The sequence below is a fragment of the Eupeodes corollae genome, chromosome 1 (assembly GCF_945859685.1).
Source record: "Eupeodes corollae chromosome 1, idEupCoro1.1, whole genome shotgun sequence".
Taxonomy (NCBI): domain Eukaryota; kingdom Metazoa; phylum Arthropoda; class Insecta; order Diptera; family Syrphidae; genus Eupeodes; species Eupeodes corollae.
This window is the reverse complement of record NC_079147.1, coordinates 167,860,442-167,879,229: the sequence shown is the minus strand read 5'-3', so window position 1 is coordinate 167,879,229 and position 18,788 is coordinate 167,860,442. Positions and strand designations below refer to the sequence as shown.

The following is an 18,788-nucleotide window of genomic DNA, read 5'->3' as shown; positions in this document are numbered from 1 at the left end:
TTTAAATTTATTAGAAAAGTGGATTTCAATATATTTTATGCTTTCTTTGGGTCTTATTATTGTATTATCAGGTCAGGTATAAGCGTGTACATTTTGTTGCTAAACCATTGTTTGAGGCTGTTCTGAGACACTTCAATTCTAATTTGGAGGGGTTGATGTTAAATGTGTTCTTTATTCCATCCATTTCAGGGCTTCAAGAGGTACTATAAGTTACTGAATCTTCGGCGAATAGAAGTGTCCTTGTGTTGTGGGTTATTGATCGGTTGATCACAGGTGTAGAGATTGAACAAGTCAGGTCCAAGGAAAGAACCTTGAGCAACTCTTGATAGAACATGTTAATGAGTGGAGTCGGTGTTTCCTAACGAAACGTTTAACTTAAGATTTGAAAGAAAACTGTGTATAATGCGGACAAGGTGGACAAGACATTGACAAGCTGGATAACGCTTTGTTAATATCAAGTAAGCAGGCTATTGTCGTATTGTGTTTGTTAAGACCAAAAGTTGAGTCAGCAGGAAACTTCAGTAAAGACGGTTAATGTGGAATGTTTGCCTTTAAAACTTAACTGCGACTGGCTCAAGTGGATTGGTAAGGTAGTTGTCGATAGTCGTGATGACTGACAAGTTATCCTCAGAGAACATTGTTAGGAGTTCAAAGAGCTGAGAAGTTAATCTCGAAATCTCAATATTGATGTTAGCTACGAAGTCGGGCAAGTGGACGGAAAGGTAAGTAGTGAAATTGCTTTCAAATTTGTCAAAGGGCAGTAACCTTTTCTACATTGCACACGATAGGGAAGTGCTATCGACTTGTGGTTCGCAATTTATAGGATATTTCTTTCTTCTTGGGAATCAATAAATGATTTGGTATTTTGGCTATGTGTTAAAGCATATTAATTGGGAATGTGTTAATTCATTTCCGTGCGTACTCAAAGTACGAAGAAATATTCTTTGATTAACCTTTACAAATTTCCTGCTATGGTAGCAGGAATATTAATATTGGACAGTGTACGGATATTAAACTTGCAGCTTGATCATGATCAGGGTCTGAAACAATAGCTGTGCAATGAATATCTCAAATGAAGAAATCATACAAATGATGTTGGGTAAATAAATAAAGAAAGAGTCGAAGGCGTTCCGGGGAATTTGTTAGAGCTAAGCCACTCTAAAACAGTTACTCCTTGATTGCTGTTTTGAGAATCGAACCATAATTGGTGGCGAGCATTAAAGTTACCGCCAATTATAAATTTGGAATGGTAAAATGCGTTAAGAAAATCGAGGTCATGGTTAATGTTTGTTTGGGACGTGTTACATTTGTTGACAAGGGCCACAAGAAGAATGTTCTCATTGCTGTCCAAAGTAAAGATTACGGCAGTCACATCGAAGGTGGATAAACCGGGAAGAATGACCTTACGATAGTGAAAAGACGAGTTAATTAAAATAACAGTGCCAGTTTTAGTAGAAGTATTTTAATCCATTCGCGATGTTTTAAGGCTAATTCAGTCTCGAAGACCATAACGTTATATATAGTATATGTATTATGATGATGAGAAATGTAAATATGTGAGTTGTTTTGAGACATTTTTCTTTGTGTGAAATGATAATTTGCCCAATTTTTTTAAATCGTTAGTTCCACTGTATTTTATCCTTTAGTAAAAACAAAAATAGCATTAAAGCTATTTTATCTTATTTGCCTAGGCCTCCCCCAACCTCTAGGCCGTTATTTTCAAAAAAAAAAAGAAACTATGTATGTATAAACTTTAAATACAAATAAAACAATTCCAGGGCTACGCTTTGCTAAGTTCCTCGAAAGAAAGGATTTCACTTTTTATTCCAACTTTTATTTATAGTTTTTTTTTGTTTGTTTGCTTTGCTGTTGTTTTGTTTTATAAAACGAAAAATAGCAACCATCAAGGATTTGTTGGAAAATTTTGCATATTTATACACAAGTTGTGTTATAGGGAAGCTATCATATTTATATGTATGTGTTTTTTAAGCATATATCCAAATGTATAAATAGCACTGTGAAGGCAGATTCAAGCAGGGGATTGAATTCTTAGGTGCCAGTATATTCTCTACTTTGGATTTGGATATAAACTGAATGTATGTAAATGAACACATTGGATTAATGTCACTGCTCGCTCACAGGATAAGTAATTTCATGCGGTTAAAGGATTTTAGGTTGAAGTCATTGAAGGACCATGAAATATACAGTGGATAGCAAAAATATCTTAAATGTTCGATTGTACATACTCAAATTTAATTATGTTATTTATTATTAACTGATTAACTTTTTTAAAGCATTTAAATTGTTACACTTGGCTAATTGTGGAAATAAAACAATTACAATGTGTTACAGTGAATATTAACTTTTGAATGGAGCTGCTTTAAACAAAACATTTTGTTTCTAAATTCAGGTTATAACTATTTTGAATTTGAAAATATGATAGAGGGGTGGAATCGGATAAGGTAATAGTTGGCTATCATATTTTTGATAGTCAAATTGACTATCACCGAGTTTTTCGTCTGTGTAAGCTGATTCAACTCAAATCAATGCGATTATGTTTGTCACAATTAATTGTTGCTATGCTGAAATTTTAAAATGAGACCTATATAATATCTAAATAAATGTATTAATTTGGCTTTTTTTTTTAAATTTCGTAACCTTCGTCCGTCACAAGAATGTGTTTTTATACCTAAAAAGGTAACTGAACAAATTTTCGAATCGTTTTTTGTAAGCGTCTGGTAGGTCTATTCAGAAACGACATATTTGTAGGAAACTGACTATCACATTTTTTTGTCACAGCTTTTTAGGTATCAATCAATCCATCAATTTGTAAAAAACGTTCGAAACACCACGTCATCCTCGTTTCCATCGCTTGTCGACTATGGCACTCTTTACGTAAGCTCGATTGATAAAGAAAATTTTCTTGCAGCACAATTTGCTGTTAATTTGCTACCTGAGAGTGTCATGAGTCCTCCTGTTCTTGAGAGCGTAAACGGTTTTATGTTACCAATCTTCTACTGAAAGACCTTGACATACACAAATCCGCTGGCCCGGATAGTATTCCCCCTATTGTTCTGCTTGCAAAACCACTGCTTATGCTTTCTCTTTCGAACTCTTTCCGAACGGATGGAAAACAGCCTGTACAAATACAGCCTGTCCCTAAAAAGGCGAGTCCTCCTCCTCCTCTAACTATCGTCCAATAGCACTCACGTCCCTTCTTTCCAAGGTCATGGAAACGCTGATTAATTATCACCTTAAGAAATATCTCAAAGAACGGAAGCTTCTTAATGACCGGCAGTATGGCTTTCGTAGCAATAGGTATACTGGTGATCTCATGGTTTATCTCTCAGTGGAACAAATCATTACATCGTTTAGGATGTGGAACTTCAACGGCAGCGTATGATAAGCTCATTAAATTCTGATCTCGACAGCATTGTCTAATGGGGAATTATAAACCGTGTAGAATTTAATGCTTCAAAAACTCAATGTTGTCTCCAGTCGTTAAAGCGTAACCCGCCCCCCATGCCGCTATCTTTGAGTGGCATTTGCATCAAGAAAAGTAATCAAATTTCAGTACTCGGTATCACAGATCACCTGTTATGGAATGATCACATATTCATCACTGCCAAAAATGCTGCTAGAGCTTAGGATTTCTCCTACGGTGCAAGAAATTTGTTACCCTTTTGATCTGGCTGCAATTTACAAAGCCTTCATTCGTCCAAAACTCGAATACAACTCCCATATTTGAGCAGGTGACCCTAAGACAATTTTAAGTATTTTGGACAGGATCCAAAAAAGAGCTTTGAAAATGATAGGCGATAGAACTATAACCGAAACAATTACGTCACTCGAACACAGCCGCAATGTTTCATGTCTTTCGTTGTTCTACCGATGTTTATATCAACAGTGTTCTGTCAAATTAGCCATTGCATTCCCTTCAAAGCCTTAAACAATTCGGCCGTAAAACTCGTACTTTTAGTAATGCTTATCAGTTTCCCTTGAGCTCAGTTTCGGACGTACTGTCATGTATAGAGATTCTTTTTTTAACCGCACATCGATAATGTGGAATGTTTTACCCAACTCTGTTTTTCCCTATTATTTTAACATTCAAAACTTTTAGACCAATGTGCATCGGTTTGTCCTCTTTCATCCTTAACTATTTTCATGTTAATAACCCTTTGAGTACCAGTCATATGTACATAGATCAAATTCGAATATTTTGACTGTCATTTATCAACAATCATTTCCTTTTATGAACATCGAAAGGCGTTTAAGACAGTGTTTTCAATTTTTAAATTAAGCCTTCATTTATTTAAATCGGACAGAATTGTTTTGAGACTGAGAAAGCGGCTTATAACGTTTGATTAATTTAGAGAATAAATCAAGTGACAGCTATCATAAAGACCACCTCCTAAAAATATATTGTCAGATGGAAAACTACACATTTAAAAAATACTCTTTTTTTGGAAGAAGTTAGGCAGTTTGAGATAATTACTATGACAAATAAAAATATATAATTTTTAAGTACAATCGTTAATTTAAGCGATATTTTGAAATAAGTGCAAAGATTTTAACTGTTTTTTTTCGTCACTGTAAATGCATTAAAGGCAGAACTTCAGGTTTGATTGGATTTGGTTCACGTATTTGTAGGGACAGAGATTGAATTTGGTTACCGTAATACATGGAATAAATTATTCTATGCAGACGATATTTTATTAGCATTGTAATGAGAACATTGATTGAATAAATTGATCAAGGTACATGTTGTATCCGGAACTTCATAACGCATATTTAATTGATTTTAAAGGAATAAAAGGAAAATGAGAAATATTTTTTGTTTTAAGCTAATCAAGCATTTTGCATTTTCTTTTCCTATAACTTTAGAATACTGCCAAGATACTTTTTCAACGGTGATTCTTTATAAAATGAAGAATTTATATAAAACTCAAATGCCTTCACAATTCATTGTGTGATAAAAGTATGTTGAGACAAATTTTCTCAAGGTCGCTTTAATAAGTTAAGTTTTTGTAAATGGGTATACAAAATGCGCAGAAAATATTACCGTTTTTGCTATTTAAGGTGATTTTTCAAGTAGCCGCCAATATTTCTCATCTATGTACAGCTATCGAAAAGTTATTTTTCTGAATAAAAGAAAAATAAACTTTTAACGATATAATAGTGAGGAAACAAATTATGTGGAATTTGGAATTAGTCTACAAATATAGCTTACAAAATCTTCTCTGCCGTAATATGTCAACCGTCTCAAGCCCATCGTAAGCAACCTGATAGGTCCTTATCAGTGTGGATTTAGATCAGGATAGTCTACAGTCGATCAAATATTCACATGACGGCATATCCTGGAAAAATCCCAAAAATATTAAATCGACACCCACCAACTCTTTATCGATTTCAAGGCCGCATATGATAACATCTACATGGAAAAGCTGTATGGACAAATGTCTAGTTTTTGTTTCCCTGCCAAACTTGTTTGTTTGTGCGGGATGACGATGGAGAATTTGGACTGCCCTTTAATGCTCTAGACAAGGTGATGCGTTTTCATGCGATTTCCTTAAAATCATTCTTGAAACAATAGTGCAGAGCTCCCACGTCGACAACATAGAGGCACTATCTATCAAAAATCTGTCAAATGACTACCATATGCTGATAACATTGACATAACTAGAAGAAATCAGCGTGATGTAAATGGGGCTTTTTGGATTATTAAGGCAGAGGATGCAAACGTACATTCTGTCATCAACACCGACGTCTCGGCCAAACGTCACCATCGACAGACGTAGCTTGAGGTAATTAAGGACTTTGCCTACCTACATAGGTTATGAACACAGAAAAGAAAAAAAAAGCGCTGATATCAAACGAAGAATCACTCTTGCTAACCGGTGTTCTGATATACGATGCAGAAGGATGGACTATGACAAAAGCGGATGAAAGCACCTTGGCTCGTTTCGGGAAAAAGTTATTTACGTATTCTTCAAAGGTTTAATATTTCATAGACCATTTCATTAAATTACGCTGAATCATAAGATTCTACACTTGGAAAAGCAATATTTCCGACTTGACGTGCTTTGCATTGATGTACAGGCTGTACAACATCAAGAGGCTTTCTTCTTTTTCACAATTTTAAGGATTGCTTGAAAAAATATAAATATTTAGTGTTCAGTGTGGGATGCGACCCACAGTGTTCAGTGTGGGATGCGACCCACACCGGACACTGATAACTTCCCATCCCGACTGTCAGTTTGTCTTTCTTTCAACTTTAAAACTTAATTTTTGTTTAAAAAGTTGTCAGTAGAATGTTTTTTATTAATTAAGATTATCAACAATATTTTTAATATGATGAAATAGTTTGATTTCAAAATATATTTTTGCTGACGAGATTTCTAGTAGAAAACCAATTTTAGTAGCATTCTTGACAATTTCTAATTCTTATGTAATCAAATACAGATTTTTATTTTTCAAAGATAATTTAGCACAAAATGAAATTTGTGAAAATTAAAATGAATTAATTTTTAAGTGAATACCTTCATTTATTCAGGAGATGTAGAAATCGAATATCAATTTTTCTAATTGTGGGTACTATTTTCTCTTCTCTTCTTATAGATTTAATTTTTTGTGAAAAAAAACTGACTGTTGTTTTTTTTATAAAAATTTGAGTGAATATTTTAAATACTATTTTCTATAAGATGAAATTGGCTTGAAGTCAAAATCTTTTAAAAAGATATTTAAGTTAGAATTAATTTTTACCAACTTTTATTACCTTATGTTTTTTTAAGTTTTTATTATTGTAAAGAACTGTCAATTTGATTTTTCCCAAAATTTAACCAGATATTTTTTGTTCTTAAAATATCCGACGAGACCAATATTTCTCTTCAGGTTTTTTTTTTATTTATTAAAAACCGTTAATAGATTTGTTTTCAAAATTAAAATAGGTTAGTATCACGTCACACAACATAAAACAGAATTTAATTCAAGTTGTTATGGTAAAAAAACAACTCATTTTTTTAGAGGCATTTTTGTGTTTTCATCGGCATAACAAAAGTTATTTGATGTCGATATCTCTACTGGTTCTTGAGATAAGGGCGTTTTCGTGTTGGGTTAAAAAAGTTGTCAGTTGAATTATTCTTACAAATTTTAAAATAAACAACAATATTATTCATATCAAGAAACAGATAAGTTTGTAATTCTAGTTTTGCTAAATATGTTTTTAGTCAAAAACAAATTTGTACCAATTTTAGTAGCATTTCTTAAATTTTTACAAATTGGATGAATGAAATTAATTTGTACATCAATTTTTACCAAATTTGCGTACTATTTTGTAGATTTTATATTTGTATGTGAACTAAAAAGAGTACCAAATTTTAATATACTGTTTTTTTGTTAGGTTTTTATTTTTTGTAAGTAAATAGATTTTTCTCAAAACTTAACTGAGTGTTGACAACAATATTTTTTTAAAGATTAAAGTAGTTTACCGAAAATCAATTTTTACCGACTTTTAGTAATTTTTTTTGTTTAGGTTTTTATTTTTTGTAAGTAAACTGTCAATTCGATTTTTCTCAAAATGTTTCCAAATGTTGAAAACAATATTTCTTATAATCTAGAATTACGAGTAGTTGGACACCATACTTAATTTTGAATTTTTGAAAAGATATTTCAGTCGAAAATCTATTTTTATCAACTTTTAGATTTCAGTTTTTGTAAAAAAAAACTGTCAATTCGATTTTTCTCAAAATTTTACTGAATATTGACAACAATATTTTTCTAAAGATAAAAGTAGTTTAAAGCCAATATCTCAAAGTTTTGAAAAGATATATGAGCCAAGAATGAATTTGTACCAATTTTTATTCATTTTTTGTTTAAGTTTTTATTTTTTGTAAAAAAACTGTCGATTTGATTTTTCTAAAAATTAGTTGAAAGCCAAAAACTAAAATTTTTGAAAACACATTTGAGTCGAAATTCTATTTTTAATAACTATGAGTAATGTTTTTTATTTTTTATAAAAAAACTGTCGATTTTTCTCAAAATTTTACCAGATGTTAAAAACTTAATTTTTCGTTGCACAAAATTGTTTTGGAGATAAAATCATTTTGCATTCTTAAAATTTTCGAGGTGCCAATTGTTTTTGATTCATAAAAAAAACGTTAATTTGTTTTTTTTTTTCAAAAATATAATTGTTTGGTATCACATTACAATATAAAGGGTGATTTTTTTGAGGTTAGGATTTTCATGCATTAGTATTTGACAGATCACGTGGGATTTCAGACATGGTGTCAAAGAGAAAGATGCTCAGTATGCTTTGACATTTCATCATGAATAGACTTACTAACGAGCAACGCTTGCAAATCATTGAATTTTATTACCAAAATCAGTGTTCGGTTCAAAATGTGTTTCGCGCTTTACGTCCGATTTATGGTCTACATAATCGACCAAGTGAGCAAACAATTAATGCGATTGTGACCAAGTTTCGCACTCAGTTTACTTTATTGGACATTAAACCAACCACACGAATGCGTACAGTGCGTACAGAAGAGAATATTGCGTCTGTTTCTGAGAGTGTTGCTGAAGACCGTGAAATGTCGATTCGTCGCCGTTCGCAGCAATTGGGTTTGTGTTATTCGACCACATGGAAGATTTTACGCAAAGATCTTGGTGTAAGACCGTATAAAATACAGCTCGTGCAAGAACTGAAGCCGAACGATCTGCCACAACGTCGAATTTTCAGTGAATGGGCCCTAGAAAAGTTGGCAGAAAATCCGCTTTTTTATCGACAAATTTTGTTCAGCGATGAGGCTCATTTCTGGTTGGATGGCTACGTAAATAAGCAAAATTGCCGCATTTGGAGTGAAGAGCAACCAGAAGCCGTTCAAGAACTGCCCATGCATCCCGAAAAATGCACTGTTTGGTGTGGTTTGTACGCTGGTGGAATCATTGGACCGTATTTTTTCAAAGATGCTGTTGGACGCAACGTTACGGTGAATGGCGATCGCTATCGTTCAATGCTAACAAACTTTTTGTTGCCAAAAATGGAAGAACTGAACTTGGTTGACATGTGGTTTCAACAAGATGGCGCTACATGCCACACAGCTCGCGATTCTTTGGCCATTTTGAGGGAAAACTTCGGAGAACAATTCATCTCAAGGAATGGACCGGTAAGTTGGCCACCAAGATCATGCGATTTGACGCCTTTAGACTATTTTTTGTGGGGCTACGTCAAGTCTAAAGTCTACACAAATAAGCCAGCAACTATTCCAGCTTTGGAAGACAACATTTTCGAAGAAATTCGGGCTATTCCGGCCGAAATGCTCGAAAAAGTTACCCAAAATTGGACTTTCCGAATGGACCACCTAAGACGCAGCCGCGGTCAACATTTAAATGAAATTATCTTCAAAAAGTAAATGTCATGGACCAATCTAACGTTTCAAATAAAGAATCGATGAGATTTTGCAAATTTTATGCGTTTTTTTTTTTTAAGTTTTCAAGCTCTTAAAAAATCACCGTTTATTATATACAATTTAATTCAAGTCCCAAGCGTTTTTGGTTCGTATGATATTTAGGTTTAACAAAAATGTTCCCCTTTTTTTAATTAGCTATGGTTAAAACCCACCCACCTAATTTTCTTTAGAGCCCTTTCTGCATCTCTCTGCCTTTTTATCTGTAAAACAAAATATCTCTTCTGGTTATTGAGCTATGGACAACGAAAAAACCGTCGTGAACGTAAGGACGTACGAAGCCTTAGGCGACCCACTTTTTTCGACTTCTCTAGGATCGTAATGTCATGTTTGATTGAATTTGTACGCAATTTTTTTCGAATTTAAGAGGCATCAAAATTATGTATGTTCGTAACGTAAACCAAAACTATACCCTATACAAAAAATCTCCAGAAATAAGCTATGCTTAAGTTTACTATTTCCTTAAGTAAACAAATTAATTGAACTTCATAATACGATTTATAATAATAATGTTATTTTATTTCCATTTCAGGTTCGTGGCACATCTTCTCTATAAATATTATATCCCTTTCAACTTATGGCATACATAAAGCATAATTCAATATTTTATATTTTTATATAAAATCATATACTACATATATAATGCGATAATATAGAGATGCTCAAGCTAAATTATTTTTAGCTCCCATACATATTAAAACTATATATAGCTACAAATCATAATTAGTTACACATTTCTACATCTATATTTATTAATATAAACAAAAATATTAAGATATATTTTGTACCCTACTTACATCAATAACTTGCGTACGTGTATACAACAATATAAAAGATAAATCTATGATGCTTCTTTAAATGGTATTCATTTTGTTTTTATATGAATTATTAAATATTAAATATTAAAATTAAAAATTATTTTATTTTTGTATTCAAAAGTTTAAATCGCTTAATTGATTTTTATTTTCACATGCAATACAAATATTTGTATATATCATTTTTAAAACACTTTTTAACATTATGAACATTTGTACACCGCCGTTTAAGCAAAGAACTATATATTTTTGTGAGTTTTTTTTTAAAATTAAATTGTTTGCTTTGAGTTTGTTTGGAATTTTCTATGAGTTTTTGAAGCGCACCTTCTATACAATTATTATACTCAAAATAAATATTAACAGCAAAATTTTAGCTTGGTTTTCTTTTTGCATCCGATATATATATACATATATATACAAAAATAAACAACACTTTTTGAGCTCTTTATATTTCAAAACTAATTAATTAAACTCTTCTTGCCCGTTTCGGAGCAAATACAAATTGTCCAAAATGCTTTCGCTGTTGTAAACATATAAAATATATTTCTCTTTCTCCTTCTATATCTTTTTTCTTTAAATATAAATTCATATTTATTTATTCTTTAAAAACCCTACTACTTGTCATGTTGTTAATATACAAATGTCGATATAATAAATATACATTTATGTATTCAAATTTCAAGTGCACTGTCGTCAATATAAAAAAAATAAAACAAAACTAAATAACATAATTATTTGCATATGAATGACGTTTAAAACTATAAATTTATAAAACACACTTTTCTTGTATGCATTGAAATTTTTTTCACAAAAATTCAAATCCTTAAAAAAATATTACACTTTTAAATAAATACAAGTAAAAATGTCACGTGAAAATTCACCTCGACACAGTGCTAGAATAAATCGGGCAATTTCGACGTCTGCATCATCCCCAAAAAGACAACATCAGCACAGGCAGCAAGCACCCCTAATGGAGAGTGTGGCCAGTACAACAGTTAGTGCTGCAGCCAGTACTGGCAGCAATAACGATATACCCTCGTCGGCCCATCAGCCAAGTTTTGCCCCCATATCTAGTTCAGCTACAAACATATCAGATGATTTTGGAGAAAATACAATATTACCACCGTTAAGTGGAACGGGACCAAGTCGACAACGGTCATTGCGTGATCGTTTGAAAGATGGCATCACCGGAAGCTTTTCATGGCAGTAAGTCAAAATGTTTATCATTTTCATGTATTTTATTTTCTTTATATTCTTTATGTTGTATTTAATTTGTTAAATTTTAGAGTTAATATTCTTTTTTTTAATATTTAATTATTCGTTGTTTTTTTAAAATTGAGTATGTTGTTTTATAAGTTTCACTTTAATAATTTTTGTAAATTAATCTTAACATTTTTTGGATACTAAAAAGTAGTTGAATTATATTAAAAACCAATCTTATAATAATATAACACGAATTTTCTTCATTAATTCTTACACACCTTCAGAGTTCAAGTTAAAAAATTTGCACAAGTAGTTAATTTATTTAAACTTTGTTTATCGTCAAAAATAGTTTTTCCTTATTATATGAAAAAATTCAAATAACAAATTAGTTCGCCAATTGGTAAGTTTTTTATTTTCCAAATTCTTTTTTTTTAGTTTTGTATACAAAATTATTATTGATATACGAACAATTAAATTTAAAACACAAAAATATGTTTTTAAACAAAAGGCGCAAACAATAATAACATAATAGATCTTAACAAAAAAGCTTAAAATTACAGAATGTTGTTTCTATGTAACATAGTGGCAAACCATATCATACAGGGTTTTCCATTTTGGGGTTTCAAATATATACACGAATAAAACACATATAAAATATTTTTTTCAAGGTATTTCTTTTTTATTATAAAGTTTGAACTTTATGTATGAAACACTTCGTCGCCGTTTAAATAAGCACCACACGAATTGGTGCAAGCATTGATTCTTTTGGCGCAATTTTCGACCACTTTTTGGCACATATTGGGCGGTATCTAAGCCCATTCTATTTATTTATTTATTTATTCACCTTAAAAGTTACACACTCCATTTAGACTAATAATTATGATACATAACATACAAATAAAATACATAACTTACTTATAGCATTATAACAAATTTACTTATTTATGTTTTGAAACAATTCTATTACTAAGCATAGCTAGTACTGTGATAAGGAACATTTAAAAAATGACAGTCACGAGGGCGCAAGTTTCTAAAAAGCGCATAAATAAAAACATTGATAGCAAAACTGAACAGTCAATATTAAAATTTAAAAAAAAATTACAATTCAAAACATCAAAAGCAAACAGTATTGAGTTTAATTTTTTCTCTGAGCAAAAGGTTTTAGATCAATTAAAATACACCTCGTATTGAATAACCAAGTATTTTTCGTAAGGCAAACTTTGTGAATCTTTTTTGAACTTTTTCTATACGACGAATGCTAGACGCAGTAAAAGGGCTCCATATAACAGTACAATATTCTAAATGTGGTCGGACGAGACTAGAATAAAGAGCTTTTAATGTATAGGGGTCTTCGAAATCTTTTGAATTTCGAAAAACAAACCCTAGAATACAGTTTGGTTTTGAGATCGCATGGTCTATGTGATTTGAAAAATTCATTTTAGAATCGAAGATTACGCCAAGATCCTTATGGCTATCAAGTCTTTGTAAAATATCGTTTTCAAGTTTATAATTATAATATAATGCACTGTGATTTCTAGAAAATGTCACAACGCTACATTACTTATTGTTAGAACATAACAGATTGCTATTAAACCATTAAATTAAATTAATTAAATCAACTTGAACTGAATTGAATTTCGTGAAGTGAATTTAAGGAACTGAATATTTTTAAATCGTCAGCGAATAGAAGACATTTAGAAAAAGTAAGATGTAATGGTAAGTCGTTAATAAAAATGATAAAAAGAAGTGGTCCACGGTGACTACCTTGAGGAACAGCCAAAAAATTTATAATATACTTAGATAAGGCATTATCAATTTTTACCACCTGTTTTCTACCTACTTAATAGTTCTGTGGTACCCGTGGCATGATGGTTAGTGCGTTGGACTGTCTTGCAAGGGGTCTTGGGTAAAAAATAATTTTCGCGGGTCCTGCCTCTTGCGAGGAATTGACAAATCCTTCAAGAGTAAATCTTGTCATAAAAAGTGCTTTCTCAAACTAGCCGTTCGGATTAGGCCTAATATTGAAGGTCCCTTCCATTCCTGACAACAGTACTCGCACACAGGAATGGTTAAGAATTGTAAGTCACTAGGCCCTGGTTCAAAACTAACTGTTGCGCCACCTAATTGAATTTAATTTAATTTAATTTTAATAAATAGCTCTTTATCCACATTAGGAGCTGAGAGTGAAATCCATATATCTTTAGTTTTATTAAGAGAACACTATGGTGGACGCGGTCGAAAGCCTTTGAAAAATCAGTGTAAAAAGTGTCGACTTGAGAACACATTTCCATCTGTGATGGGCAAAAATTTTAAAGTATTGATAAATTTGTAGTAGACGATCTACCTTTTAAGAAACCATGTTGTTAAACTGAAATGTTATTGTGAAAAGATTTTACAATTCTAGACGAATGTTGGTTTTAATTGAAAATGTCTGTTGCAATCAAGCCACATTTGTTAGGGTTGTGTGGCTTATGAAATGTACCTCATATTCTCCAATCATATTCCTTAATAGCAGGCAAAAAAATACGACAATTTTGTTTATTAACATACTCGCCTTCTCCCGCCATTTGACGTACATATCTACGACAACGAATGGTCAGCGGCTTCAGTTTTTGTGTGAGCTGGACTTTTTAATTCCTGAGAACGACGAGGAACCGTTACATTCGGGTCTCCGACAAAACTTTCACTTGCTGTAGCGATATTTTCAGTGGTACAAGCGAAACGATGATGCACGGGCCGTACAATATTTGTGACCAATCCAGACTCTTCAAATTTGTTCACAACTTTGCCAATTGCTTGTGTAGTTGTACGATTATGTAAACCATATTAAATTGAAGCATTAAATTGACTTCAAATATTAAAATATCTTGGGCCACTGTAAATCTAAGTCGCTATTAATTCTGCAGTTTGCTTTAATTTTGATAAGTTTTTGTTCTCTCTCAACATTTACAACCATAGTAAATTTAAAACTATAGGTACCTAAGCCAAAAAGATTTACAGCAGTCCTATTGACTTAATTCAAAAGACTATACTTATATAACCTACCGACAATGACAACGTAATCGCTTACAAGAGTACCGCAATGAAGTTAAATTTTATAACAAAAAGATTGGTAAAGGAAATAAATAAATTTCGAAATAAAAATTGGAATGAGAGACTTTGTAAGTTGGAAAAGAATGCTAAACTTTTCTGGAATATAGCAAAAATTATCAAAAATAAAAGCAGACAAATTCCTAACCTTCAAAATAATGATGAAGTTGTTTACCCAAATTCAGACAAAGCCAATGTCTTTGCAACATCATTTTTGAAAAATCATTGTGTATCTCAAGACCTTAGTGATGATCGTATTAAAATACTAGTTAGTGACACAGCAAACACAGTTCAGTTCACTCACAAATAACTAAAACTCCTAGAGATCAGTATATATCCAGGGAGGATGTTAAATACATCGTTTCAAATTTAAAAGAAAAAAAAACATGGACTACATAACATAAAAAACACTTATCCTAAGAAACTACCAAAAGCTGGGTTCGAATTTCTTCCGTTTTTGATAAAGTCATGTCTCAAAACGCAATATTTCTATTGAATCGGAAATAAGCAAAGGTAAAACCGATTCGAGGAATAAGTTTGCTCAGTAGTATAAGCAAAGTTTTCGAAAAAAATTTGAAATGTAAAATATTTCCAAATGAACAATTTGGATTCAGAACTCATCACAGTACTACTCAACAAGTATTTAGAGTCTGTGAACAGATTAAGAACAATCGATCTCTTAACAAATCGACTGGGCTTATTTTGCTTGATATCGAAAAGGCATTTGACTCAGTTTGGCACGATGGAATTGTGCACAAGATGGTATATTTCAGGTTTTCTTCCTATCTTGTAAAAATTATCCAAAGTTTTTTGTCCTATCGTTACTTAAGTGTTTTCGTCAACAACTGTTTGTCTAACTGTTACCAAGTCAATTATAGTGTCCCGCAAGGATCAGTACTAGGTTCTTTACTGTACAATATTTATACTTCTGATATTCCTAGATTAAAAATGCGATAGAATTGATGACAAATTACTACATTAAATGGAAAATAAAACTAAATGCTGACAAACAACTAGCTATCTTTTTCAGAAAAATAAAATCTTGTTAACTACCAAGCAATCAACTAACCGTTAATGGTGTAAATGTTAAATGGGATCCAAGTGTGAAATATCTTGTTATTTATTTAGATCAAAAACTCACTTTCAGAGAACATTTTGCCAAAACTCTTCAAAAAGCAAGCTGTAAATATTTTATATCCTTTTATAAATAGAAAGTCCTGCCTAAGCAACGACAATAAAATCATTATTCAAAAAGTAGTTTTCCAAGCAATACTTCTCTTTGGATGCCAGGTGTGTTGGAAATGTACAACAAGTCATCTTAAAAAACTGCAAGATTCAAAAAACATGCTTCAAAAAATGATGCTTAACCTTCTACGTTATCCGGGGTATCTTTAGACTTTTGGTGGCCCTGGGCCTAATAGGAACAAAAGTAGGTATCTATAATATATGTATTTGTTTTTTAATTCTTTAGGTTAAAAAATCATTTTAAAATTAATTTTTTGTTTTTTTTTAGATAATTTTACTTTTTAAAAAGAACTAAAAAAACATAAAACAGATATTTTTTTGTATACTTTTATATTTTTTAATTAACCTTCAATAGTCGAACATTTTTCTTTGAAGGTGATCTTTGATAATGTGTATTGTTTTTTTTTTATATATACATAAATGTAAGAGGTGATATCTATACAGTAAAATATTATTGAAGGCATAATTTTCTAACTTTGTCAGTTGCAAAATCATGTATTAAGTCATCAAATTTAATTTCCTGCAGTAATTTATTCATTTATTTATTTATGTTTGGTCTATCTTGAAGCATTGTATTTCGAAGTTAACTTTTTACCTGTTTCAATTTCGAAAATAAATGTTTAACAGTTTGAAACCATCAAAGATAACAAAATTCTACAGACAGTTTCTAAATTTGGAAATGTGTTCCCAATTTCATCCACTGTGAGTCTAATCACAGTTATGAATATTGATATTGTAATAAGATCTTCATTTACATCTTTATTGAATTCTTTTAGTACGATGTGCAGGCATTCTACCTCAAGTTCTTCTGCATTAACATCTCTATGGTTTTTTTTTTTGAAAACCGTTCGCAAGAAGTCAAAAATTGCAATTGACAAAAAAAGCCAAACGATTTGATATTTTAAACTTTTCTTTCCCAATTAGGTGGACGGATGGTGGAGGTCCATCAAAATATGTGGCACATGAACTTTGTAATATTTTTCGTTATTTTCTTTATAATAAGCATCCGGATTCTGAATTTTTGCTTTAAATTTATCAAAATTCACCCTTAGATCATTTATGAAAGAACATAGTGAGCAAAGCAAATTGGCAGCAACGTCAATTGTTAAAATTTGTATGTTTTTTTAATTCCTTGAAAGAAACTTGTTGCCTCCCGCACACAACCAGCCGCATGAAGGCCTACTAAGATAAGAGAATGTGCTGCACAAGGTACGAAGGTAGCAAATTCACACTTCTCCTTTAATCATTCTTGCAAACCAAAATATTTTCCCGACATATTAACATTATCATAGCTTTGTCTTCTACAATCCTCTATTGAATTATCATGATTTTCGAGAAATGTTAAGATTGTGTCAGCCAAATATTCAGATTTAGGCTTTTGAATAGGTATACATTTTAAGAGCCTTACGATGGGAACACAACTTTTAACATACAGAATTACAAAAGTCATCTGGCCGATATGAGAAAGGTCGGGTGTACTGTCAACACTTGTGCAGAACTGTAGATAAGAACGAAAGCAGAGTTGTTAAAATAATGTTGACAGCTTCTGTAGGTGTATGATTAAGGATTCATGTTGCCAGAAGTTTAAGATGTTGAGGAGGAGAATTTCAAAGAAACGGAGAGTAAAATGAAACTAGTTTTTCTGTAACTGTCTACTAACCTTATTTCGTTTTCTATATCATTTTTGTATAGATTCATTCATTTGAGTTGGTGGACTTGGGTGCCCAACGGGGCCCATGACTAAAGACGCCACTGCACGTTATCCACCAAAGAATTACAGGAGAGGGCAAATGTTGAACTGATTTCACTAAGAATAAATAAACTGACAAACAACTTCTACCTAAATTGTGAAACCTCTGAAAATCCGCTCATTAATCAATTGATTCACGTACCATTTTTCCGATGTTTTTGTTAGTTTAAATTATTCTTATGTTTATATATTCTCGTTAAATTCTTAATTTATTAATTTATTTTCCTTATGTTCATTATTAATATAATGTTTGTCCTTACTTATCTACTTATTTATTTATTAATTATATATTATTTATTCACTTAATTATAAATTTATTTATTTTTTTAAGTATATATTTATTTATTTATTAACTAATTTATATATACATATTTATTTATTTTTCATATTTATTTATTAATTCTTACTAGCGAATTACTAATATATTAAAATATATTTATCAATTATTATTTATACCTACTATTTTTTTAACTAACATACTTCTAAAAAAAAGTTTAGAAATCATAATTTTAATTCAGTCAAAATAACTTTTCAATTTGCGTTGAAGGTTTTGTTTGTATTTTCCTTCAAAATTATTACTTAAATTATTGTTATCTAAATTCTACGTAAAAATTAATATACTTGTTCAGCAGAAAGATATCATAGAAAAATATCAAATCTCTGTATATAAACTGTGCGGTAGCTTACCAAATGTAACTGTTAAAAATAACCTACCGACTTCTATAATTTGTTAAGATTGCAAGTATTTATCCCTTTGAAATTTAATCAAAAGCTTCATTGTTATTCAAAAACGTAATTTAACTGAGTCATATGATTTAATACAAAACAAGTACAAATATTTAAAAACTCATTGCAACGGTATACCAATACTGTATTTAATTTTGCCCCATTTAAATTTTAACATTAAATTTTACTTAATGTTGCCCAGCTTAAATCCATAACCATATCATTGTGTCCATAAATTTCATTAATATAATTACGTAATTGGCTTTTTGCACCATTTAAGCATTAATTTCAATTAATCTTAACAAAAAAAACACACACACACACCCACACACAGAATAAAGTGTGTCAATGATATGTTAAGCCAAAGGACACGTGGAAAGTATAAAATATAATCAAAAATTTAGGCCAAATTAAAAGTCATTATCCTTGAAGGCCTTTTTGCTGATGGTCACATTGTATTGAGGTGTATGTGTTACTAGTATAGTAAAACACCTG

At 31.2% G+C, this 18,788-nt stretch overlaps 1 protein-coding gene across 3 annotated transcripts in view; it reads left to right on the top strand.

Moving 5' to 3' along the window:
- The window catches only part of LOC129954025 (TLD domain-containing protein 2), a 331,572-nt gene that overhangs the window by 41,712 nt on the left and 271,072 nt on the right, over positions 1–18,788 (top strand). The window contains exon 2 of one of the 3 annotated variants that reach the window (XM_056067629.1): positions 10,963–11,485. The exons of 1 other annotated variant lie outside the window; for it this stretch is intronic. In XM_056067629.1, coding sequence (XP_055923604.1) covers positions 11,142–11,485 — 344 coding nt within the window. In that variant the 5' untranslated portion in view covers positions 10,963–11,141. Of the gene's footprint in view, positions 1–10,962; positions 11,486–18,788 lie in introns of those variants that run through there. One more of the 3 variants, XM_056067630.1, reaches the window with a different exon arrangement.